Source organism: Heterocephalus glaber, unplaced genomic scaffold, assembly GCF_053883595.1.
Source record: "Heterocephalus glaber isolate CG9 unplaced genomic scaffold, H.glaber_assembly_v1.0 deba00001624, whole genome shotgun sequence".
In the NCBI taxonomy this organism is placed as follows: domain Eukaryota; kingdom Metazoa; phylum Chordata; class Mammalia; order Rodentia; family Bathyergidae; genus Heterocephalus; species Heterocephalus glaber.
In genome coordinates this window covers 66,132-92,271 of record NW_028258391.1, presented here as the reverse complement: position 1 = coordinate 92,271, position 26,140 = coordinate 66,132, and the positions used below count along the sequence as shown (strand labels likewise).

The 26,140-nt window shown below is 52.6% G+C and overlaps 1 protein-coding gene and 1 long non-coding RNA gene across 2 annotated transcripts; one reads left to right on the top strand and one right to left on the bottom strand.

The window, feature by feature from the left end:
* Positions 1-927: 927 nt before the first annotated feature.
* On the bottom strand, positions 928-25,496 carry LOC147822409 (anthrax toxin receptor 1-like). Its single transcript, XM_087196858.1, has 16 exons — positions 25,393-25,496; positions 24,881-24,976; positions 19,114-19,182; positions 17,613-17,684; positions 16,210-16,291; positions 16,081-16,114; positions 15,117-15,196; positions 14,978-15,046; positions 14,603-14,683; positions 14,450-14,507; positions 8,328-8,426; positions 5,940-6,009; positions 5,337-5,418; positions 4,291-4,548; positions 3,225-3,416; positions 928-1,259 (listed from the first exon to the last, which is right to left on the bottom strand). The coding sequence occupies exons 1-16, from the start codon at positions 25,494-25,496 to the stop codon at positions 1,104-1,106; spliced, it is 1,602 nt and encodes a 533-aa protein (XP_087052984.1). The 3' UTR covers positions 928-1,103.
* LOC147822410 (uncharacterized) lies at positions 19,186-24,677 on the top strand. Its single transcript, XR_015445711.1, has 2 exons — positions 19,186-22,871; positions 23,997-24,677. It is a non-coding gene; the product is annotated as an uncharacterized LOC147822410 (long non-coding RNA).
* Positions 25,497-26,140: the final 644 nt, after the last annotated feature.

Genomic DNA, 26,140 nt, shown 5'->3' with positions numbered 1-26,140 from the left:
AACCCTAGATCATTAGGATGACTTAAAGCCTTGGTCACTCTGGCCCAAGAAACAGACCCCACAGACAGATTCTGGGTCCAAGACATCCAAACCACAGTCCCGGCAGCCCAGGTTCTGAGCCTCAAGGGACCGGGGAATCCCAATATTTGGGTGCAACTCTCCAACCAGGGACACTGTGGCCCTGGAGGTCCTGAATCCAGTCCTGTTTCCCTGCTCTGCACGTATAACAGGGGCACCCCACGAAGGAAAGTCCAGCTCAGAGAGCAGGTGGCCCTGGAGGGGCAGGAACGAGGGACCATCTTTGTAGGGATGCTTCATCCTGCTTCAAACTGCAGGATGACAATGGAGTACACAGACCCAACTGGGTGGGGACATCTACCCAGGCTCTACTCGCTCTACATCTCCCCGGGGCCCCACAAGTCTGTAACACAAATAGTATCCTCATCCACTGTTAGGAAACTGAGGCACAGGTGAACAGAGCTGGTTCCCAAGGCTGTCACACTACTAAACAGTAACAAGTTCAAAGGTACTGATCTAGTGAAATGCAAAAAACCACCTCTACACATCTACTTAGGGCCATTCCACCAAAATATTTCTTTTGCCAACAGGGGGAAAATAGGGTCATCACTATCCACCCATTCAGTCCATAAAGATCACAAACCATACTGGGCATATTCAACCTATTTGTGCCTAGAAAAAGTCAAGTGAAAAGCATAAATTCAGCTGCTTCATTCACTGTTGAATAATTATGGATTGTTTGTTCAGTGAGGTCTTAACATTACATCCATGTTTCCCGTCCCTCGGTGACAGATGAAGACAAAGTGGTAGCAGTGGGGTCACGCATACCTGGCATCCAAAGGATAACAGAGTGCATATTTGGGCACCACTCAGACGGGGGAGCATCTCCCCAGTGACAAACCCTCACTGTGCAGCAACAAATTACAACTCTAGTTTATTAGAATCCAAGACTCCATGGCATGTCCAATTCAGCAAGAAGACCTCTCATCTGGGTAAGCGGGGCCTGAGAGGTGGTCTATGGAGGTGGGAGTGACAGTGCAGGCCTACAGGCTGTCCGGGAAGGGGGAGGCAGCAGGGGGAGTATTCTAGAAGGGGGTCTCGCACTTTGGGCTGCGGGGTGGATGGCACCGGGAGCAGTACTCCACGGAGAGGCTGTCCTGGCTGGGCTGAAGACCGATCAGGGGAGCCAAGGGGCCCTGGGCACAGAGCGCCTCCAGGAGGTTGAAGTTGGTACAGCTGCCCTGGTGGGAAGAGCAGAGAGAGGGGAGATGGCTGAGTGCCCCTGGAACTGGGCCAGAGGATGCAAGCACCTGGCTGGAGGGTGGGCCTGGATGAGGCACCTTCCCTGGTGCTGCCCTCCAGCCTCCACTGCCTCCAGGCTCAGTCCAGGCATCTGACAGCAGGCAGGCTGGGGGCTGAGCAGTGGATCTGAAAGGGGTGCCAGTCTGCATCCTTGGAGGGGAGGTGGGAGCCAGGCCTGGGCTTTGTGACCAGGGACAGGTCACATAAACTCTGCAGGTTTCTGTCTCTGGTGTGAACTGGGAAAGTGCACACAACTTTCCCACAGTTGCTGGGATGATTCATTGGGGACACCAGAACACCCGGGCATAGATTTGAGCCACAGGAAACTTTGGCGACCCCCAGCCCTGAGCATCACACCTCCACGGAGGACGCTCATAACCATGTGGATTTCCCCGTGTCCCAGGAAAGGACTGAAATGGATCTTTACAACCTGGTGTGTCCCCCAACCAGTGTGTCCCCCCAGCACTTGCCCCAACGCAACCCTGAGCCACAGTCCCACAGGACAGGGGTCAGGGAAGAGCAGTGCCCACTGTGTCCACCAGGAGGGTCCCTGTGTTCTCCTTATCTGGTCACTGGGCTGAGACCTTATCAGTGGCACCTGGTGGCAGCTGGGGTGACCGAAGTTACACAAGGTCATGGTGCCCTACAAAGCAGATTGGGAGTTATGGCTTGTGTCTAGGTGTCCCCCCAAAGCCTCATGTGGTCCTAGAGGAGGGTCTCTTTCAGAGGTAGCTGGATCTAGAGTGTGTGATACTGGGATTAAGGGCGTGTGATTACTAAGCCAGTCCACTGATTGGTTTGGCATAGTTCTGGGTGTGAGTGCTGCCTGCCCCAAGGCTGTGTAGCCTGGGTGGACTATAAGGGACAGAAAGAGGGTCCTTCCTTGTCTCTTGCTGCTTGCTGTTTCTGCTGACATCTGCCCACCATGAACTGTGTCTTGTCTGTGATTCCTCTTGGCCATGCCACCCTGCCTTGGAGCCAGCTGACCATGGACTGAAACTTCTACAAAGTGTGAGCTAAATAAACCTTTCCTCCTTTAACTTCGGGTGTGGGATGTTTTGCCTCAGCAACAAGAAAAGTAACTAAGACACAGGGGCAAAAAGGAAGGGCAGGGCCAGGACTCGGCCTCCAGTAGCGTCAGGACCAGAGCTCCTGACAGCTCTGTCCCCAGGGCCATACTGAGGCCCTATTCTGGATGCCCTGGGGAGGCTGGCACTCTTGGGTGTCTGGGAGGTCAGAATGTTTGGGCCACAAGTTAGCTAACAGCAGGTGTTGGAGGTCAGAGGTTGGAGGCATGTGAGCAGGACATAGAGGGTGTCAAGGGGCACGGGTGTGGGCATGTGGCTGGGCAAGAGTCCCAGGATAGGGTAGGGTAGCACGTGGGCACAGAGAGGGTAAGGAGGCCCATGTTGAGCTCAAGGGTGTGTGCTTGAAACCAAGGCAGAGGAGCGGAAGGCAGAGATGGGACAGGAGTAGCCTGGCCCAGGGTGGGGGCACACTGGCTCCATGACCAAGTGCTGGCCTCTGGGTCCTGTGGGTGGGCAAGGATGGCCCCACAGTTAGAACTGGCCACTGGTCATGGTGTCCTCCCTCTTTACAGGGCAGTTAGTGGCTTCTCAGTGTCTCTAGCAAGGGCTGGCTTCTTAGCAGTGCTATGGGGAGACAGAGGCAAGAAGCTCCCAGGTGGAAGCCACAGATCCTGGGGCTGGGCTAGGCTGGGGTGGGGTGAGAGGGCGAGTTCCCCTGGGTGCTGCCCTGCCTGGCCAAGGTGGGGGGGGAGGTCTTGAGCTGTCCTCTGGTACCACAGGATCCCTGCAAAGTCCACGCAGCCATGTCCACTCAGAGGGCTCCAGAGCTCCTCTTCCCCAGAGCCCCAGCTGGGGTCGTGGTCCCCAGCCCCTCACCTCCGGGCCCGTGTTCTCACACACGCCACGGCATGCACAGCAGCACACGGCAATGGTGAGGCACGCGGTGTCAGGTGGCGGGTCTGGCGCTGGGGCCAGAGGTGGAGGAGAAGCCAGAGGAGGAGGAGGAGGAGGACGAGGACGAGGACGAGGACGAGGACGAGGACGAGCAGGTTTCTTAGTTCTCGGCTTCTACAAGAGAAATTCACCTGTTCTCATCCCTATCTGCAGCCCTTGGGGAGTGGCTATCCGCATGTGGGGTCAGCTAAGGATTTGGGATGATATAAATGACAGTGAGCATCACTCACTGGGGAGGGCCCTGTGTGGAGTGACAGCCAAACTCCTTTGTTCCAAAGTCTGCCTCTGCCCCACCTGCCCACAGCCCCATGGTGGAACCTTGGTCTCCTGAGGTCACCCTGGCTGGCAGAAGCCTGGCAGGGGGCTGTGCAAGGATCAGGGCACTGGCAGGTGACTGTCCCCTCCCCCTGGGCCTGGCTTTGCAGTTGCCACCTCCCCAGACCACGGTGCAGCAAGCACAGGTCCCAGGCAGCACCCTGTCTCCTGACACCCCTAGCCAAGTCCCCTGGCCCAGCCACTTAACACTTCTGGTCCCATTCAGCTGAGCCCCAGACTGCCCCTGCCCCATCCCTGTGCTCCTTTGGGGACAGCCTCCCAGCTCAGCCCCCAGATGCCCTCCATCCTCAGCCCTGTACCCCCAAGGCTGCGCCCAGCCCAGCCCAGCCCTGGCCCCGGAGGACATAGAGATGAAGACAAATGCAAAGGAGCCCAGCGCAGCCAGGGTGGACACAGGGCCAGCTCTCCTTTCCCAAAGCCCTGAGCACTGGATCCCAAGGAGAACATAAAGCGACACAAGCATTCTTGGGAGGTAGTCTTCCCTGTTCCAGGATCCTGGGGCACCCTCACCCATGGGATTCTGGCTGGGTTGGGGTCTGGGTTTCTCATGGCACATGCTAGGCTCTGCTGGCTCAGGGCAGATGGGAAATGGCCCACAGGCTGGAGCAGGGGGCTGTCCCATGTCCTGGTCCCTGGCTGCAGAGGGACTCACCTTCCTGCAGCACAACCACCAGACCCACCAGAGCACCATGGGGATCAGCAGCAGCCCCAGCACTGCTGTGAGCAGCAGAAGCGCTTTGCTTGGCATTTTTTTGGGTGGTTTCGTCAGCTGGGGTGGGCTGGTCTGGGAGACAGCGATGTCCAGGGGTCGAGGAGTGACTGGGGCTGGAGTCGTTGTTTTTGTGGTCGATACCGTTGGTGATGGTGGACGCAGCCTGGGGCGCCTAGTGGTGGTTGTGGGGGGCCGATTCTGCAGGAGGAGATTGTCATGTGACCATGGCCAGCACACAGACAGCATGAATTGCAGGTGGCAGGAGAGCAACTGGAGCATCTGCTCATGGCTACCCTCTACTCATCTTTGCTGACACAGCTCGGACAGATTTCAGCGTCCCCAGAGTGGTGAGGGGCCGGCCCTGGTCCCCAGGCTGCAGGACGCACTTCTGCTCTGCTCAGGGCTTTGCACTCAGCCCGGACAAGGAGGCCTAGGAGACCCTGCGTGACCCCAGCCTCCCTGCTCACCTCGGGGCCAGTACAGCTCGTCCTGAGGACACAGAGAGCTACAGGTGCCATGTTGGGGAGGCCGGGCTGCTGGGGACTCAGGGGAAGACAGGAGACCCCAGGCCTCGCCGCCCATCTCCTGGCTCTGTATCCTGGGCTCACCTCACCCTCTCTGAGCCTCAGTGGGCCCCTGTGCAGAGGGGTGGGAGCCCCTCCTGCCTGGGGAATTGGCTTAGAAGGCTTAGGGTGTTCCCTCCTGCCTGTGAGAAAAGGGACAGGGCTGGCCCTAATTGTCACTCACAATGAGGGCCCACGGGCTGTCTGCCCAGCCTTCCCGAGTCACGCGCTGGCTCAGAGGAGGCCGCTGAGGTTACTGGTGGTTCTGTGTGCTGTGAACCCTACCCTGTCCATGCAATCAGTTCTCACTGTCTGCACAGCTGCCCTCTGGCCTACATGGGACCCCCTGCCTCTGCCTCCCCAGGTGTATGTGCGCCCAGGGCAGTGCTCGGCACAGCCCAGGACACAGCCTCCAATACTCACACAGTCGGCGGTGGCCTTCACCCTGATGCTGCGGGCAAGGAAGTCCCTCCCACTGTTCAGGCTGACTTCCACTGTGATGTTCCTAATGCACAGGAGGGACAGACAAGGGACCCGACCTATGGGGACCAGGACCTCATAGCTCTGCTCAGGACAATGACTCTGAAAGTCACACATTCAGGGTGACCAGGGGGAAGTCACGTGGGTCATGAGAGCTGGTTCCCCAAGTCACTGTGAGGTCAGCCTCAGCAAGGGCTGCAGCTCAGGCAGTGAGTGGCCCTCACGGCAGATGGTGCCATCCTGGCCGTGGCTGAGGGACCAGGGAGGTCTGAACAGCATCACCGTCACACTTCTATCACGCGCTGTGTGGTCCTGGCCGGGAAAGGTGACCCGGAGGAAAGGCAGCCATGTCTGGCCCAGCCTCTCGTGCACCTGCCCTCTGCAGTGCCTGGGCTTCTGTGCTTCCCTGGGCACCTTGAAGGTCACCCACAAGGGCAGGTGGGGAGGGCGCCTCAGTGCAGAGCAGGCCGACCTCAGGACAGGAGACAGTGGCAAACAGAGGCCACACTGTCCTTGCCCCTAGGACCCAGAACCATGGTGACTTACTGTCCAGGTTGCACTGCCTGTGGTTTGGGACAAATTATGGTTGTCATGTTCATCCTGATTGGATGTTCATCTAAAAGAAAAGGACACAAGCGGACATCACTACACAAGTCACCTACCCTGCTACCACTGTCTTCTGGAAAGCAGAGGTGCTGGCTTAGACTGATAGAAGGGGACAGGTATTTGATGGTTCTGATACATTCTTGTGCTGTGAGCCACGTCCACTAACATCACTTCTTCCTGAGCATCTGATGTTCGAGCTCAGAGTAACCAGACAAGCAGCAGCCAGGGAATGTTGGGAGTAAAGTGTGTTCTAAGCTGTGGGGCTGTCACATGCCAAGGCCCTGAGGCAGGAAATTCAGAGATCACTGAGGAGGGAAGGACAGGAGCCCAGAGGTGGACACTGAGCAGAGAACAGGGTTTTGCTCCTGGTGCAGTGGATCTTTGTGGGTGCGCAGATCCTGGGCACCGTGTGGACAGCAGTCATGTGGGACTAGCTGGGGGACTGGGTGTGGGGTGGGCTGAGATGACCAAGGGCGACCCTGGGATTTGACCATAGGGACCAGGTGGGGTCATTACTGAGCTGGGGCAGCCCGCGGAGGAAATGGGGATGTTTGGTGATTTCTGTTTCTCCCCTTCTCTTCCTTCCTTCCTTTTTCCTTCCTTCCGTCTTCTCCTCATCTATCTTTCTCTGTTTCTGTAAGAGCTTGGAAACTCAGAAGAGTTCCTTAACATGCAGCAATAGAACCTTCCCTATACCTCCTGAGCCCTGGTCCAGGTGAGTGCCGAGCCACATCCTTGGGCCCCTGCATGCAGCCCTCTGCCTCAGGCTCCAGCTTGCCAGGTCCCCAGTGTCCCTTCTGCTGGCTGGAATGATGGAGTCAGAAGGACTCTCAGGTCCTGCCATCTGTGCTTCTGGGAGGCTAGTCCCTCCCTGTCCCTTCTCCTGACTCTGGCTTCCCCAGGCACAGGTGGGGACAGACAAGGTCCCTCCTGACCTCAGCCCGATGGTGGAGCAGCCAGCAGGGAGGATGCTCTGCCAGCTCCACAGCACCCTGCCCAGCACAGGGCCATGTTCCAGGGACACTGAGAGGAGAGGGCTCCTGGGTAGCGGGATCAGGTTTAGAGTTGTGTTTTAACTTTTATAAAAACAGGCTTGTCGTCTGTGGAGAAATAGCCTGTGGTTTTACAGGGCCGGCGGGTGGGGTCAGCACTGCACACTGCACTGTAGAGCACACAGATCAAACCCAGCACGGGAAACTGCAGTCCTGTCCCTGAGTGCTCAGGGTCTCTGTCCCTCCATACACCTGGCCCCTGCAGACACTGAAATGTCCTAAAGCAGCATTTGTGTGCTGCTCAGTGTGTGCACATCCCACTGAAGGGTCTTTAAAAATCACACTCATGGGAAAGTAAAATGTTTGTGGTGTATTTGAGAGTGCTAACAGAACTTCACTTTATGGTTTAGGGGCAATGTCTGCATTCTCTATTTCTACTTTTTATTTTATATTATGTATCATTTTTATTAGAAAAATTTATAATAAATGTTAAAATAATCATAAACATTTGTAACTTAAGATAGAAAATTAACAATTATTTTGTACATAGTAGTATTTTTAGGTCTTTTCTACATTTGGTCACAAAATGGTTTAGTGCTGTCTGGCCCTGTGTCATTGATCATATTACCTGTGACCTGCTGAAGCATTTTATGCCTTCTCTGCTGCTGATCATGAGAATGGCTGGAGGACACTTGGCCAGGGAAAGGGTTTGCTTCTGGGGGTGGGATACTTGGTTTTCATTGTGGAAAGCTATCCCTACCTTGCTGCCACTGACCCAGGGTAGAGAGGTATTGCAGGGCAGGTTACCTGGCCCACGGAGACCTGGTCCCCCAGTCAGGGGAAGCAGAGAGCCCAGCACAACCTGGCTGAAGGGAGAATAGTTTTCCAGCCATGAACGGACTGCACTGAATACTTTGGTTGTCATAGTAAAGAACCTCACCTAAAGTTACACAAACCTGACACTGTAAGCACTGTAAGTTCTGTCGCCTGTCCTGCCATCAGGGTCTGGTGCAAGTCTTAGGCTCTCAGAAAAGGGTGGGGATAGGATGGGCCAGATGCTGCTGTGAGACAGCGCCCACCACACAAACCTGCTGAGGGGAGGCCTGCTCTGGCCTGCTTGTGGAGAGATGGACACTTCCTACCTCCCTGCTTTCCAGATGAACAGAGAGGTGGCTGCACCCCAGCCAGGCCCCTCTTCACCTGTCAACATTCAGTGCCCGGAACCCCGTGACAGTCTCCAAGAAGGTCAGCAAAGGGCCAGGGACTCAGGTGACAGACAGGAGGGGGTACAACTGTGTAGGATGGTAGTGGCTCAGAAAACAAAGGGGCTCCTTACCGAAGGTAACATTGTTACTGAACTTGAATCTGCAAATGACCTGGTCTCTGTTCCTTGCATTATGGAAGCCGTAGCCTTTCAGAATCACCTGCTTGGCTGCTGTAAGGGCACATTCAAAGGCATGAGTGAGGGAGCTGTACTCTGTGGCCTCTCTCAGACCATTGTTCACTGTGATCACCTGTAGGACAAATCCAAAGGGGCCCCAAGAGGCAGCAGCTGCATCTGACTATCTGTGTCCCCCAGGCCAAATTCACATCTGCTGTCACCAAGGGTCCATGTGGATGCAGCAGAACCAGCCTTACACACATGGGAGTCCTCCTCCCACCATCCCCGACTACAGCAGCATGACAGACACCCAACTGCCAGGGGCCATCTCAGCTGAGGCCTCCCATCCTGAATTCCCATGGTCCCCACTGGAGACCCCAGGAGCAGGGCCAGGATGGGGGCACCAGAGGCCCCTGTCCTACCAGGAGGGGGACTAATGGGGGTTGACACCTCCTTCCAAACCCAGCCTCTCCCTGAACCACAAGGAACACAGCCCATCTCCCCGTGGACCCAAAAGTCCCTCACTCCACCAGCGTGGGCCTCCATGCCCCTCAGGCCAAGCCACAAGGGACGAGAGAGGGCAGCTGGGCAGCTCTGCAGCACCCAGGCTGGGTTCCTGTGGGTCTTCCAGTTGCACTTCCCAGCTCCTTGGCCTGACAGCAGCTCCTGGCCCAGGCCTGTATCCTTCCTGTCACCATGGCCCTGGTGTGGCCCCAGGTCACCCAGCCCAGGACCCTGGGCTGCAACAGCCCTGTCCCCCAGTCCCTGCACATGGACTGGCTCTCCATGCCGGCCTGAGTACCCAGCCCATTCTGTGTCACCTGGGGCCCAGGCTCCTGCCTCAGCTTCCCCGAGTCACTATGTGTATGGCAGCTCTGCTCGGGACACCCAGGAGTGTAACAGGTCAGCAGTGGAGCTGGTGTCTGGAGGCACCTGTCACCTCAGCTCTGTGGCTGGGAGGAAGCAGTGGCAGCTCCTGTCCTCACCTGGGGTTTCTCTGGCTGCCCAGACGTCAGGGCCTGTGTGTCAGGGCAGCCGATCTGCTGAGGTGCTTCACACCAGAAGGAGGAGAGACCCTGGGGTGAGGTCCCTGACCCACCTCCACCCAGCACTGCAGCCCCCACCCTGCCCAGCATCAGAGGGGCTCGGGTGCAGAGCAGAGGTCCAGGGTGGAGAGGTCAGGTCCAGCCATCCTCAGCTCCTATCCACGTCCTGATGCTATGCCATCATTGTCCGTCTGTCCCCCAATGTCCCCACAGTGCTATTTCTATCCATCGAAGACCACACTGCAGCCCAGGTGGTTGGCACCTTATCCCTCCCCTGGGCCGTGGGTGGCAGAGCTCAAAGTGGGCACAGTTCTGTCTTCCCACAGCCTGCAGTCATGGCGCCTCCCACAAGGGACACAGAAGCCAGGACCCAGCAGCTGTAGCAGCCAAGGTGTCACTTGTGGGAGGAAGAGCCTGACCCTCCCTGTCCCCTCCACCTGGGTGTCAGAAGCCAGCCACATGGGGATGATGGCTGCATACATAGTGCCCATGACAAAGACAGGTGGCCTCCCTCTGGACCACTTAGGAGCATCCTCAGTGCACCAAGGCAGGGACCTGGGATGGACTGGGGGCATCCTTATCACTTCCAGCCTTGGGATAAGTGCTGTCATTTCCACAGAGGGGTGGGGTGGAACAAACGGCTGCTCCTGTGGTGCCGGGTCAGGCATGGAGGTTTACTTTCTGTCTTGTACAATACCGGTGCTGAATTTGTGCAACACTTTTGTTTTATTCAGCGATGTGATTGCCTTGTTTTCCCCATGATTTGGATTTAGAATTCCTTTGATATTTCAAATTCCACATCAGCATGGCCTTTCTGGGGTGAGCTCTAAATTCCTCTTAACATTTTGAGGATCACTTATCTGTACAAATGAAATCTGAAATGCTCCAAAATCCGTAACTTTTTAAGCTTAAATATGAGAGCAAATGTGGAAAATCCCACAATTTACTTTTTGTGACAAATCATGATTAAAATACAAATGCACTAACATATATAGAATCACCTTCAGGCTACATATGCACAGTGTGCATGAAACATAACTGAGCGTACATGAAGCATAACTGATGAGACTTGTATCTCATCTCCAGGATATCCTAGTGTGTCTAGGCAAAATTCCAAATCCTCAAAAAATCCAAAGCCAGAAACATCTATACAGACCCAAAGAGAAGTTTCAGACTATGGTCACCTGGTTCCAAGGCAGAAAGGTCATGGCAGAGGGTATGGTGAAGGAAAGCTGCTATAGTCATGGCAAAGGGAAAGCAGAACAAGTGTGAAAGAGCCAGGGAAGAAGGGACAGGGATCAGATATAGTTCCCAAGGTCATGCCCCCATGTCCAACTTACTCCAAGCAGGAGTAATATCATCTAGCGATACCATCTACTGATAGCCCTCTCAGCTATGAATTCACTGGTGTGCTAAGCCACTGTGACATCGGCACCTTCACAATCCAAGACCTCTCACGAGTTTCTTGATCCAGTCTGGTTGACAATCAAGATTAACTTGCACAAGTACCCACCTTGTCAAGTTGATGCCTAAGTACACCTTCTTCAAACCTCATTTCTACACAATACGATAACCAGGCCATAATTCTGCCTGACATGATGCAACAATGCTGCATACAAATAAAACTACTAACTACTCAATACTAAAAATTTTTAGTTGCATACAAGTGAAAGTACACTAATTCCTCCCCCAAAGACTCAAAAGTTTCAGCATTACTCAAAAGTCTAAAGACTCCCCTGAAGCTCAGCAGAAATATTCTTAGCTAGCTGTGAGCCCCTGTAAGAATCAAAAACAAGTCACATAATCCCAAGGTACAGTGATGCAAGGCAAACAATGGAAAGAATGGGGGGATAGAAACCAATTGGACCACAGTAAGAAAAATCCACAGCAATGCAAATTAAGTGCTATATCTCCATGTCTGACATCGAGGTATGTGGTGGTATGATATGAACTTCAAAAGGCACTGATAGCCCCATCCCAATAGCCTTACTGGTTGCAGTACACATGGTCTCTCTCTTGTGCTGGCTTTGTGGGCATTCCATGCTCCTGGCATTTCCAACTTCCTGGGATCTCCACTGCAGCTTTGATTTCACTCTTTCAGGTTCGTGCACTACACTCTCAGGGTCTACAGCCAGAAACTAGAGCCTTGTGACATATTCCAAGCTCTCCAAGACCTTCTTTGAAATCTGAGTGGAAACCTCTATGATCCCATGACTCTTGAATTTTGCATGCCTGCAAAACCAGCATCACGTGGATGGTGCTAAAATCTTCTGCTAACTTGAGTTGTGTCCACCTGGACCATGGCTGCAGTGGTGTCTGCATGTCTGAGTGGCTGAGAATGATGAAATGAGTGCTGAAGAACACATTCCACTGGGACCCTTCTCAAACAGGTGTTCCTGGAGCTCTCTCCTCAAATGAAATATTTACACTGTGATACTTTGTAAGGGTTGGCATCTTGATGATTTCTGAGATATCTTCAAGGCACCTTCCTTTTAAGATGTTTCAATAAAAACTATTTGGTTTCTTTGTAATGGTGCTAATCTCTTCAGCAATCATCCCTCCTTTGGCTCCAACTTTACACATTATTCTTTTCTGGCCAAATGAAAGTTTTAGAAATCTTTCTTCTCTGCTTTTTCCTCCTGATCCTCACCGTAAGTCTTGCTAAAATTTTCCAGTAGTACCCATGCTACAGCCTGAACTTTGGGCCGCTTTTAAATTTCTTCCATCGAGTCAATTAGATCATTGCCTTTAAAGTTGGCATCACAAAGTTTTAGTGCACAGACCTAATATAGGCATATTTTTTGCCAGTTGTAAAATGCACATTTCCAGAGCAATTCCCATTCCCATCTAAAACCTCATGAGCAGTCTTTACCATCTCTTTCTGTCACCATTCTAATCTTCTAAGTTTCTACCAGAATCACTCATCCATCAACCTCTGCTTACAGCATTGTAGGGCTTATGTAGCCCACATCACTAAAATTTTCCAAACTCCCTCTGCAAACCAATTTTAAAGGCTTCTGAACTATTTGGATCAGGTTCAGTCACAGCAATAATTCATTTCTGGTACCAATTTCCTGTATTAGTCAGCTTACTGTCACTGGGACAAAATATCTCACATCACAACTCAAACAAGGAAAGGTTTCTTTTGGTTTATGGTTTCAGAGGGTTCAGGTTCGCTGCTTGCTGTTTCCAAAGCAGAGACATCATAGAGGAAGGGTGTAGTGGAAGAAAGCTCAACTCATGGCAGCCAGGAAACAGAGCAGATTGGAAAGGCCACAGAGGAAGGAGCTGGAGACCAGTTAATAGTGCCCAAGGTCATGCCCCATAACCCACTTCTTTAAACTATTCCCACTTCCTCTAAACCTGCTTGTCTATGAGCTCATTAGTGGGTTAACCTGTTGGTGAGGTTGTGCTCTCACCATCCAATTACCGCTCCAGGAGTCTCTTCATTCAGTCAAGATTAAGTGAAACACCTTCTAAAACTAAGCATTAAGGAAAGGAATACTCAACATGTTTTGACCTATTTATCTGTTGTGGAATTCTGGGGTTTTCTTCAGAATTTTGAAATACTATGTATTTTTAATAATTTTACATGAAATATTTTTGTTATGAGATAGAATAAGTAATTTCACAGATACTCACAGTCACTCTTGACTTTCATCCCCATTGAATATACATTATATATGTATACACAATGCAGAGTCATGTGGACTATACCCACCCCCACACTCCACCAAAAACATCTTATATATTCCAAATACACACACCACAAATCACAGAGCACAACCTGCTTTGCCTACTCCACATGACACTGTCCCCTCATGGCAAATGTAAACACATCACACACCACATTTCTCAAAGATACACATAGCCTGTACCACAGACATATATACCCACTCCTTATACATGTCATACTGAAAAACACACTATATATCCTGTCTTAGTTAGGTTCTTGTTGCTGGAACAAAATATCTGGCATCTGTAACTTATGGGAGGAAAGGTTTATGTTAGCTCACAGTTTGTAGAGGTTTCAGTCCATAGTTAGCTGGCTACAAGGCAGGGTGGCACGGAAGAGGGGCATGGCAGAGGAGAAAGAACTCATGGCATGGCAAGCAGGAAGCAGCAGCACTTCCTTCTTTCCCTTTTTATTTCATCCAAGTTGCAAGACTATTGGTTGGTGCCACCCACATCCAGGGAGGGGCTTCCTTCTTCAATAAATCCATCATCCATACCTAGAACTATGCTAAAACAATTGGCGGACTAATCCAGTACCACATACCCATGATCCAGTCACTCCTCAAAGCCCCACTTATGAGTGCATGAAGCTTTGGGGGACCATCTAGATACCAGCTTAACGTATTTCCACAAATCCACATACCACACATATCATACAACAACATCACAACACACCCTGCCCCACAATCATCAAAGACACACTACAAACACACACACCACAAACTTACCAAACATACACAAAGTGTACCCCGAACACACACCATATAAACACACAAAAACACCCCTCATAAACCAACACATCACATAATGTACACACTTTCCAAACACACAATGGACACATACACACCGCACCACCAATACATATATCATACATAACATCCATCTGCCATACTCCTAATATACACCACATACACTCACAAATATACAAAGCATATACCCTACCACACACAACATGTATCTTTTACATGTACTACACATAGTTCATCCACCAAGAACAACAAACAACACATGTCAAAATGAAAACACCATCACACTCATCAGAAACATACCATAAAACACATACACATAACATAAAACACACATATAAATCAAATATCACACATACATCATGCATCCCCATACATCAATCAAGGACACACGGAACATAGCCACACAGCACCAACATACCCCAGTACTCACACCATATATTACACATCACATATACCACACATCCCACAGACCACACACACCACACATTACTTGTGCACACACCTCACTGCACCGCCCTGCCCATAGCTGTCACCCCTCAGCTCTCACCTGTGCACAGAGGGGAAGGCTCCACTGATCTGAGTTCAAGACAGGCCCTTGTTCCAATCTGAGATGGAGAGCAGGAGAAGGGACAGGAATGTGAGCCTCAGGCCCTGAAGAGATGCCGCTGTCCCCCTGCTCGCACCCTGCCCACTCACGCACGTAGTTAACTCTTCCATGCAGGTTCCTGGGTACCCCATGTATGCCAAAGACGTGTTCTGGGCTGTCTGCAATTGCTGTCAACTATAAGAGAGAGGAACTGGCTTGGCCCCCAAGGCAGGGACTCCTCGATGCACCAGGGCCCCAGAGCCAGGGCACAGTGTCATGCCCTTGGGCCGTGGGGGCGCCTGCACGCACCCCAGGCACAGGACATAGGAAGCTCTGCACCACTCAGTGTGGTGCGGTGTACTGAAACCCATTTTTGTCCTTCTGCCTGGCACACCTGCTGCCCGCATTTCCTGGTGCCCTGAGGAGCTGTCTTGGAGATCTGTCACCAGCGGGACTGCAGAGGGCCCCCAGTCACCCGATCCAAAATACCTGTTCTACGTTGTATTCGCTGACACCAATGCAGTAAATGTACGCTCCCATGGTCCGAGCCTTGTGAGCCTGAGGGAAAGAACTGGGTGAGCTTTTGGCACAGAATGGAACAGAGAACGCTGAGGACAAGCCCACTCACCTCCACCACAGATTTGTTAAGTACATCTGGCTTCAGTTGTCCAGTAAGTAGAGCGATGATCATGCTAGACACCCTGTTGCCTGTCAAGAAACAAGAGGGGTGGTGAGTAAGGTCCAAGAGTGACCAGCAGGGGACCCAGGACCACCGTAGACTGCTAGGCCTCAGCACTGCCCACGGAAGGCAGGTGGGTGCTCCTCACACCTTAACCCTTACCCCAGCACCCACCACCCAGAGACCCCAGAATGAGAAGGGGCTCTTGCCCAGGGCCATCTCCCTACCAGATAGCCTGAACCCTTACTGGTCCCAGAAGGCACACCCTCTGCCCTGAGGACAGCCCAGCCATGTGTCCACCAGCCCCAGCCCATCTCTGGGCACAGGAAGCAGCAGCCTGTCCTGCAGAGCAGCCCAGGAAGGGGTGGTGCCAGTGCCTGCTTTGGCTACAACCTGCAGGTTTCTGCTTGGGACAGCGGCCCAGCTGCTCAGCACTCTCATGCGGGGTCCTGGACAGGGGACCCCATTCTTCCCCAGCACAGTCCCCACTGGGCCCCACCACTCTGGCCCAGAGCTGCCAGCCATTTTCGTGGTAGGAGATGCAGGTCCAGGAGCAAGTGGGCCATGGAAGACAGGAACGGAGAAGGGGAGGAAGGTCTGGCCCTGGGGAGAGAGTGGGCTCCTTATGGTGGTTCTCAGGCAGCTTGGGATCTCGGCCTTCTCCTTCTGCACACAGGGCCCAGTGAAAGTCCAGGAGCTCAGAGTGACCAAGTGCCCTGTGTGGACCCATGGGACCTCCTGTCCTGTGAGAGCCATGCTGGGGCAGGTGCTCTGCCCACTGAAAAGTACTGGGATGGGAAGGGGAGCAATGGGCTCCCAGAGCCAGGCTGGGGAACCATGGGGTCTGCACATAGAGCTCCCTGGAGGGCGGCCAGCTCGGTGCAGCCACCTGAGGAGGAAGGCAGGGGCTCACCTCTGGAATTGGCTCTTGCAATCTGATCATTCGCCTGCAAGGAAAGAGAAACACCATAGAGAGAGCAGTAGACTGGGATAGTGCTCTAAGGTGAGGGCCAGCATGGACTCCAGGAAGTGGGCTCCCCACCTGTCTGAGTGCCTTCTGCAGGTAGATTTCCCCACCAGTGGGAATGGTCTCCAACTGGACAAGATGATGGAAGATTGTCGTTCTGAAAAATTCATGGCAAAAAGATGGAGGTGAGGAAAGTGGACAGAAAGAAACAGCCCTCAAGCCATCCTATGGCTGGGTGAACTGTGGAAATGCCATGGACGGGAAACATGAGCAACTCTCCCAACCCAGTTGTGTGCTGGATCATTGCCAGGTTTGTGTCCTTTTCTGTCCCTGACCTCTGAGCCCTCTGGGTGGTGGGGAGGCTGAGAGCAGGTCCCTCAGGAACCTGACTTTCTCTGAGCTCATCCTGTCTCAAGCACCCCACCCTCAGGGACCCCTCCCCAGGGGTGCTACAGCAAGGGTGGAGTGGGACCCAGGGACATGCAGTTTGAGTCTGAGGTTTCAGGGAGACCCCCATGCCTGATGCTGACTGGAAGCCAAGGACACCCTGCCGAGGCTCTGTCCTCCAGCAATGAAGGCTGGTTCACAGGTCCCAAGCTCAGCCTGTCCTGTGCTGTCTCCACTGCACAGACCCTGACCTGGCCCTCCCTTAGCCACCAAAGGAAGGAGCCAGGCTGCTTCGTGAGCAGCGGGGCTGAGAACCTCAGTGTTCCTGACCCTAAAGGCTTGAGGTGGGGACGTGGCCGCAGGCTGCTGAGGCGGCCGAGCCCTGTCCTCAGGCTGCCAGGACAGAGCTGTCAGGGGCTGTTAGAGACAGGATTGATCGGGGCAGGCAGCACCAGCTCTGGTGGCAGCACTGGGACAGAAAAGGAAGACTGTGTTCAGGCTGATTGGCTGTGACAGGGCTGAGCCCGCACAGCAAGGCCACCTAGAGTGAAGACGCTGAGGGCGGCTTCCTCCTGGGGCAGAGACCTGCTGTGGGCCAAGCTCTGAGGGCCTTGGATGCGTCTCTGCCTGGGCCCTGCCTAGGAGGAGACACAGCCAGCCCTGCCCAGGGGAGGCCCAGCCAGGTCCTGCCCAGCCCAGCCCCCGCCCTCTCCTCTCTGGCTGCTGGCTTGTCCCGCTCGCTCCCCTCTCTGTCCCTTGCCTTATCCCAGGCTCTTGGCAGCAGTTCCCCTGCCCCCAGACAGCACTCCTCCTCTCCTCCGTTCTTCACTCTGTCAGGTCCCTCACTGCATTAAGGGGCTAGGTCCCTCACCGCCTAGCCCATCAGCAGCTCCCAAGCACCCCTCTGGTGTTCAGCCTGTGTGTACATGTAGGCCACCTTCCCCACAGCCCTCCCTGTGGCACCCTTAGGAGCCCAGGACACAGGGCCCCCTGGGGCTGCCTGTCTGGGACCCACCAGAGGACCTTGCTGCCCAGCACAAACCTCCAGCTCTTCCCCTGGGGCCCACCTCCCGGGTCCCACCAACACCTACCTATTTGAGGTGAGCATCATTTCAACTCTTGACCTTGTGTTAAACACAATGAAGGACATGCGCAGGTTGGGGCTGGGGAGAAGCATGGCTGTGAGAAGCCAGGGAACTTGACGCCAGGACACATCCCCAGGGGAAGCACGGACCCTGCTGCTCACAGCTCTGTGCCCAGGGTCATTTCAGATACGGGCAAAGAGCCTCAGTAGGCAATGCTGCAGTCCCCTGTGGGGACCCAGGGACCCAGGGAGAGTCAGGGTGACCTCATGACCAAGCCTCTGGGCCAGCACCCCAACACACACTTATACTCACTCAATCACACACTGATCTATACATTCTAAAACACAATAATGCAAATTCACACACACTCAACACTCACACACAGATACAGTACACACATATGTACAACACTCAAAGTCATACTTTCACGCTACCACTCACACTCACATGCACATAGACTGATACATTCACAGCACACATACAGTCACACATACCGTCATACATGTACATAGTCACACATATCGTCATGCACACATACAGTTGTACATAGGCACACTCATATCAAGGCTATAACCACATACACACACACACACACACACACACTAAAGGAGACAGAGCCTCCTCATTCCTCATGGGGCCTCCCTCCCACCTGGCCTGTCTTCTACAGTCACCTTCTTTCTATCCTAACCCCATCCCTCTTTCCCTCCATTTCCTCCTCCCTCCTTCCAGCTCAGGAAATCCCACTCCCTCACAATGCCTCCCCTTCCTGCCACTGACCAACTGCCCTTGGCCCAGGACCTCTGACCCTCGGCAAAGTGGCTGCAGCCTTCTTGGCTGAGCTGACCACTGCTCCTGCTCTTCTTCCTGGCTCTGTTCACCTACAGTTGACAGGTGTTTTCCTGGAGCACTATATCACTCCCCTGCCTGTGAATCTTCCATGGCTCCTTGTGACACAGAGGAAGAATTCAAGGCCCTCCTTGGCCTGGAACAATAAATCCTTGTGACATTGGCCCCAAGCAACTTGTGAGGATTTGTCTCCAGCCCTCCCCTGAGTTACCCACACTCCTCAGCCTAAACAGACCACCCACTAGAGGGCACCCTGAGGGTTACTGTGACCCTGACTTTTCTCCAGCCTTCAAGGTCAAGTTTACTTCCCATCTCCTCTGGGAAGCTGCCCAGGACCACTTCCCTCTAGGAATCCTTGTTTTCCCCTCTAACCTTCCTGGCACACTCTCTGTCCCTTTCCTTTGCCCTGAGCACCCTGTGTCCAGGTGTCAGCTACTGAGTTGCTCTCCTGACTTCCTTCCCAACCTGGGGGTCTGGAGGGCAGACGGTGTCCCTGCAGGTGCCCAGGTTCCCAGGCAGGGCAGGCACACAGCTGAGACCCAGAGGACCAGTGCACCCTGTCCCCTTTCCTGCCTGGTCATGCTGGGCTCTGTGCCCCCACCCAAGGGACCCCACCAAGTCTAATGGATATTCAAGCAGCCTGCATCACAGAGAAGCATACTTTACATATTTCTCCGCCAAATCTTCCAAACATGAGGACAAGGTAGCCCAGGTCCACATGGGTTGGGATCTGCAATGAAGATACAGGAGTTAAGGGATGAGGTGCCCTTTCAAGGAACACCTGGCCTCTGTCTTTTCCCCTTCTCTTCAGGATCCTTAACACTGGCTCCCACCCCAATGCCTCTGACCACAGTAGGGGATCCTGGAGGTGACTGTCCTCAGGGCCACCAGTGGGAAGAGGCTGGCCAACCAGGCCATCTGCTGGGATTGAGGGGCCTCCCAGCACAAGGGACTCTTGGTGGCCGACCAGTGCAGCTGGTCACACTAGGTGATGGCTGTGACACCAACTGGAAGAAGGGGACATGCTGGAAGAAGTCTCTGGTCACCTCTGACTTGTGGGTTCTCTGCCATCACTTGCCCATGATGTGACCTTCCCAGGTCCCTGTGGGTAGTGACCTTGGCACCATGGCCATTGGAAGCCTTTTAGAGCCATCACCAGGTCCAGAGGTGACCAGATGTGGCCTGTGGCTTCCCTGCTGGACTCCTGGGTTCCAGATGTCAGACCTGCCCTTGGAACGGGAACCTTTTGTAGACTGTATCTGCCTTGCATATCTCCTCATCACACCCCAGATTCCTCTTCCTTTCCACATTCGCCAGCAGCATGGAGGCTGGGGGACATGTTCCCATGGGAACCTGGGCCTCAGCATGGGGAACCAGCACCCCAGACTGTGCGACATTGGTTTTGTCACCAGCCTGTAGTCCAGCCCCTGCAGGCCCAAGAGGCCTTTTCTAGCAGACACTGCCAGGGAAAGGGAACAGGCTGGCCACTGCTGCCCTGGTGCCCACACTGTGGACCAGCAGGGATGGCTGCAGGCTCTTCCCATCCCCACTCCAGCATCCTGCTCCATTGTGTCCCACTCTGTCCCCAGATGGAGAGTGAGGAGCAGGAGGAGCCTGGGGCCTCGTGACTCCTGTCCAGTGGGAACCAGTCACATCTGCCCTATGTCCCTGGCAAAGGTCTCTGGGTCCCCACAGCTCTGCCAGTCAAGCATCAGGGGGCAGAAGAGAACTGCGCCTGGTGCGGAGGGACGTGTGATACTCGGGGCTCCATGGTGAGTGGGTGAGAGGCACCCACCAGGAGGCCACCTTCTCCCCTCCAGAGATGATCATGCCCACAAGTGGGACCCCCGAAGGTCACACAAATGTGTGCTGACTGTCACACTCCAAGAGCCACCTCCTCCTGTTCCATCTACTCTGCTAGGCTGGGTCTAAATCAGTGTAGAAACCAGGAGGAAATGAAGAACTAAATCATCCTAACAATCTCCTGGTAACAGACAGGGAGCACACGTGTCCCAGGCACGTAGAGGTCATTTTCCCTCCAGATCCACCCCGTGATGTCTGCTTAGTCCCAGTTCATGATTGAGGAAAATGAGCTCTTTTCAGGCTATTTGTCACAATGTCCATACCCGGGATAAATCTATAGCCAGGTCTTTCTTCATACCCCATGCACTGTCCACTGTATTTGGCATATGTGAGTGACACTGCTGTCTGACAGTTGCTGTGTAAGCAAACACCAGACCCTAAGACTTTTCCAGGATGCAGGCTTTACCCTCAGCAACTCCAAGATTAAGAAGCAAGTCACCTCATTTCCCTAATCCTCACACTCTTTGCTTTCCCTCTCATCACTCTTCACCTGCTTATGGCACCTGCTCCTGGGGAGTCCTAGGAGTGATGATTTTGAAAGAGGGTTTGGACTGTAGGACACAGGAGAAAGCAAGTGCTCGTGGGCAGAGGAAAGGACACAGGCACAGTCAGGTGCCCAGGAAGTAGGTGCCTTGGGGAGGGCCCACCTCCTCATAGGCTTCCACTTCTGATAAAATCTGATTGAAACATCATTGTGACAGCACCAGGTTGAGAAGATGAAAGGATGTGAGATCAAATCGTATAGGGGAGTAGAAGCTGAGAAAATTTCACCATAAAAACAAGTTGATGAACAATGGGTAAATCTCAAAGCAGCAGAAGACAGTTGTTACAAACACGTTATCACAAACATCTGTACATTGTCAAAGAAAACTAGAGATTTGCATGGAGCTATGTTTGGCTATTGGGTTCAGACACAGAGAGTGGTTGGGAAGGAGCTCTCAGTTTTTTGTGAGTTTCTTTCTACTATTTGGCATTTAAATTTTTCTTCAAACCATTCCTTGACAAATGGGAAAAATGGAATTCTAGGTAAAAGTTAGTATCATGGAGGGATGTTAGAATAAACAGCCAAGTATGCTTTGGGCCCTTGTTCTCCTACAGAAACTTACAAAACAAGTGAAATGCTTGTGTGCTCATCTTGCAGGAGCTCTGCAAAATGCCCATCAGTGCTTTATGGAAATGGAGCAAACGTGCCACGGTGAAAAAGCCCCCTTCTAAAGGGTGGAAAAGTGTGAGGTGTTCTGTGGAACCCTTCCCTTACCCGCTTCCCAGCATGGTCCAGGCCAAGTGGCTCTCCACAACCACAGGGGGACACACATGCTTTACTTGTGAGCTTTCGTTTTCACCTGCCTAGGGGACATCTGAAGGATTTGCTGCTGATTCTGTTTCACAGAAGTCAGAACATGAGTGAGGAAACTGGACAATTCCATAGACACCTGGAGTAGCCTATTTTCTGTGGGGACCTACACTAGGTCATCAAAGGCAAGGGGAGGGAGACTGGGAGTTAGGATGCTCACAGCCAGCAATGTGTCCAGAGTTTTGAGGTTCACACTTGTACAGGAGCAAGGATTGTGTTTAGAGAAATCCAAACATAGGCTTTTGACTCAGGTTGATCTTTAGATGCAGAACAACCTCAGCTAAGTTCCAAAGCTGTACCTCAGCACAAACCAACTGTAAAGACAGGCTGGTGGATGTTTTCTCTGCCTAATTTTTATGGTGTTTGTACTTCTGTTTGAGCTTCCAGAATTCAGCGAAATCTGTCACGATATTACCTGAATAGGAGCTGAAGGGCCACCAACTCAGTAATCAGATATAGCTAGGAAGTCTTTGCAAAAATAGTTTGGAAAAGTCTCAAAATACATGAATGAATACAGACATCTACCCGCCCCCCCGCCAAAGCACGCTGGGATTTGATTTCTAAAGTTACAATATAATAATGTTCAAACACCTAATTGTCAAAAAAAGAATAAATAAAAACTCCACAAGGCATACAAGGTAATAGGAATGCACACCTCACTCAAAGGAACTATATTAATCAACAAAAACCACTCCAAAGGATGTCAAATCTTTAGATTTACTACATATTCATTCAAAACAACTGTCTTAATTATGCTTAAAGACTGAAGGAAAACAAAGACAAAAAAATTAAAGGAAGTCAGGATAACAACAAAGAGTGAGAACATTAAGAAGGAACCAAACAGAAATGCTGGTGATGAAGTGCCTCATAGATGGATGATATAATTTTTTTCAGTATAAATATTCATTTATTTTGTGGAGCTGTTCAGCTCTAAATCTGAACAGTTGAACAGCAGAAGAAAGAATAAGCCAATTGAATTATAGTACAGTATAATTTAAAGCACGTATTTCAAGGAAATGAAAATGAAAGAGAGAAGAGTCATGCGGAAGACGCCGAATCAGCCCGCTGCAGACAGGCAGGTCTGTGCACACCCTACCGAGGTCCTGAGTCACGCGGAAGACACCGGATCACCCCACTGCAGACAGGCAGCCACCTGATTCCACATTACCAAGGCGCAGAGGACACCAGACCACCAGACCAAGGTACTGAGTCCCACTGTTCCCGGCCCAGAGGTAGGGGCTTCTGAGCCGTTGTCCCAAAGGGGAAGGAAGTGGAAGGGCTAAGGGAAAGGATAGAAGGGAATGGGATTAATATGAGAAAATGGAAAAATAGGAACAAAATCTTTGTAAATAGGGAGGGCTGGAGGGGTTGAAGGGAGGGCTGGGCAAAGGTGAAAAACAAGAACCAAGAGAGACTATGTAAAGGTGCAAATTTCCAATGATGAATGTCATTATATTGTACACCTAAAATGTACCGATTATTAGAATGAATAATCGATAATGTAAAATAGGAAGAAAAGGTCCAAAGGGGTAGGGGTAGTGGGAGGCACAGGGGAAAGGAAAGAAGGGAAAGGAAAAACTGATGAGAAATGGAAAAAATGGAAATAAAGTCTTTGTAAATAGGGAAGGGTGGAGGGCTAGGAATGGGGAAAAAATAAGAACCAAGATGCATTATATAAAGGTACAATTCCCAATGAGAAATGTAATTGTTTTGGATACCTACAATGTACCAATAAAAGAATTTAATACAAAAAAAAAAAGAAAGAGAGAAGAAAAGTGATGGATATTTAAGGGATCTGTGGGGTACCACCATGCAGACCACTATAGACAATGTAAGAGTCTCAGAAATAGAGAGAAAGGAGTAGAGACACTTCTTGAAGAAATACTGGCCAAACACATCCCAAATTTCACGAATGATACTCATCTGCAAATCCAATCCATCCACGTAGGATAACGCAAAGAAGCCTACACCAAGACACGTCATAATGAAATAGTTGAAAGGTAGAGACAAGGAGGAAGTCTGCAAACCAAGAGAGTAGACCTGGTGGATGTGAGCCGTCCTCATGGAAACCTTGGTGCCCAGGACACAGTACCATTGCCTTCCATATCTCCAGCTTTTCCATCTACCCATTCACCTAAAGATGGACTGAAAATATTTTTAAAATTGCATGGGCCCTGTACATGTATAGACATTTTTCTTATCGTCATTCCCTAAATACAGTGAACAACTATTTCCACAGACCCTTGTAGACAGCAGAGGATAGGGGAGGGGATGCAGGAAAGATCCGAACTGCAGCCTCTCAATCCAGCCCTTTCTTTGCTTTTCAGGAGACAGTCAGAGGCAGATTTGCCCGCTTCCCATCTAAACTCTGCTGACACCCCTTCAGGGCAGAGGCACGCAGGCTTCTCTGTTTCCAGAGTACAGCGACCCTGGTTTGTGTGTTCCAGCAGCTACCACAGTCCTGATGCCCGGGGAGGGCTGCAGCCCCTGTCCCCTGCAGCAAGGTGACACTGCCCAGAGCTGGGGTCAGGAGGATGGACATCAGCTCCTCTGCTCCCCCCTCACTCTCCCTCCTTCCTCTGCCAGCTCCAGCCTGTGGGTGCCACCTCTGCTCTGCACACACCTGTCCCAGGCTCCCTCCTGCCTTCCCCAGGCCGCCTAGGACCCTTCCTCTTTGTACTGCCACCCAGTCTCATCCTTCCCCTTCCAACTGATCCTCCCCAAGGCTGCCAGTCTTTTAGGAATCACAGATGTGACCCATCCCTCCTCTGACGGAAGCCTTTGTCTCAGGGACCCCTATTTGGCTTCCCCCTCTTGCCCGACCCTCTCCTCATACTCTGGTCCTGCTTGGACTCCCAGGTTGGAATCATAGGGCATTGCACCGATGGCTCCCGTAATGGCTCTCAGAGATCACCTGGACAGAATTCTGGCACACAGGGGACTCACTTATTTTCTTTAACTCACTCCAAAGAGAAGCTGACCAATAAAGGCTTGGATGTTCAGCTGGATGCAAAAGACTACCACCTTGCTGGGTCCTTAGTCCCCCTCCAGGAATCAGGAAGCCACAGAGGCTGGAATCTCCTCTCTTACAGCACACTGGCCCTGCTTCTCTTCTGGCAAAGGCTCATAACCCCTCATACCACATCCTCCTACAGTGACCTAGGGGACAGACAGCTGGGCCCACCCAGGCCGAGGTAAGAAGAGCACTCACGAGTCAAGGAGGTAGTAGACATCAAAAGCGCCATCACAGTACTGCAGAACGTCCTCATCTTGGTTCCCACTCTGCCTGGCCTGTGGGTCTCCGTAGCTGCAGAAATGGGTAGAGTTCGGGTAATAGGAGTGGGAAGCTCTCCAGCCTGAGCCAGGGTCCTGGAAGCTCTGGGCTCTGGAAAGCCACATAGGTAGCAGCAGGAGGAGCAGGAGGAAGAGCACAGAGCAGGGCACACAGGGGCTGTGCCTCCCCATTTTGCTGCCCGTCTCTGTGACCTCCTTGCTCATGGGACCCTGTCCAGAGCCTAGGGAGGCCGAACACCAGCCACCTCGGGCCTCCTGTGTGGCCACCTCCTCTGTGCCCAGGGACCAAGGCCCCTGGAGCCCTGTCACCAATGCGCAGTGGGCCCACACCAGTTCCCTCTGAGAGCACAGTGACTGAGGACACTGCTTCCCTCAGTGTCCAGCCACGGACTGTCCCCAAGGCCCTCCCCCCACCCCAGGGCAGAATACCCTGTGGTTATGATGGACGGAATGGTTGGCATGGTGACTTTGTGACCTGCAGCTCTGCCCAGGGACCTGCTTGTTGACAGCATCAGGATCATGGTCAGCATCATGACCACATGCAGGTCCCTGGGCGGAGCTGTAGCTCACAAAGTCACCATGTCAACCATTCTGTCCATCATAATCCCAGTGTTTTGCCTAGAGGAGGAGGCAAGGGCCTTGGACACAGCTGGCAGCAGGACACCTGGGGCAGCAGGATTCCCAGTCTCTGTGCTCTGAGAGGGAACTTGTGTGGGCACATTGGGCATTGGTGACAGGGCTCCAGGGGCCAGCCAAGGCCCCTGGGCACAGGGGAGGTTGTCAACCAGGAGGCCCTGGGGCAGGGTTCATAAGCAAAGCGGTCACAGAGACAGCCAAGAAAATGGGGAGTCATGGCCCTAGTTCTGTGCTCTTCCTCCTGCTTCTGCTGCTGCTCCTTTCAGCCCTGTTTAGCACAGGGAGCCCCCAGATGTAGTTGCCAGCTCGAGAAATGTCCAGCGACTCGGCCTGGGCTCCGGAAGTTTCCAACCCCAGGTCTCAGTGCACAGCTGGCATAAGAGGAATGCAGATCAGCCGCCATGCCCAGGCGTCTCCGACATCTACTTCATCCTGAACAAGTGAGTGGCCCTCAGATCCTGCCTCCACCCAACTCCAGGAAGAAGCAGTCCCGGTCACTGCAGGCAGGATGGGGCCTCAGAGAAACCCCGTGTCTGTAAGA

Bases quoted from the DNA above. Each gene is read 5' to 3' on its own strand.
- LOC147822409 (XM_087196858.1), bottom strand. From the start codon at position 25,496: ATGATGCTGACCATGATCCTGATGCTGTCAACAAGCAGGTCCCTGGGC. The intron at 16,115-16,209 runs GTGGGGAGCCCA...CTTTCCTTGCAG, and splicing joins TGCAGAAGGCACTCAGACAG to GCGAATGATCAGATTGCAAG. The intron at 14,684-14,977 runs GTATTTTGGATC...TCTCTCTTATAG, and splicing joins GCGAATACAACGTAGAACAG to TTGACAGCAATTGCAGACAG.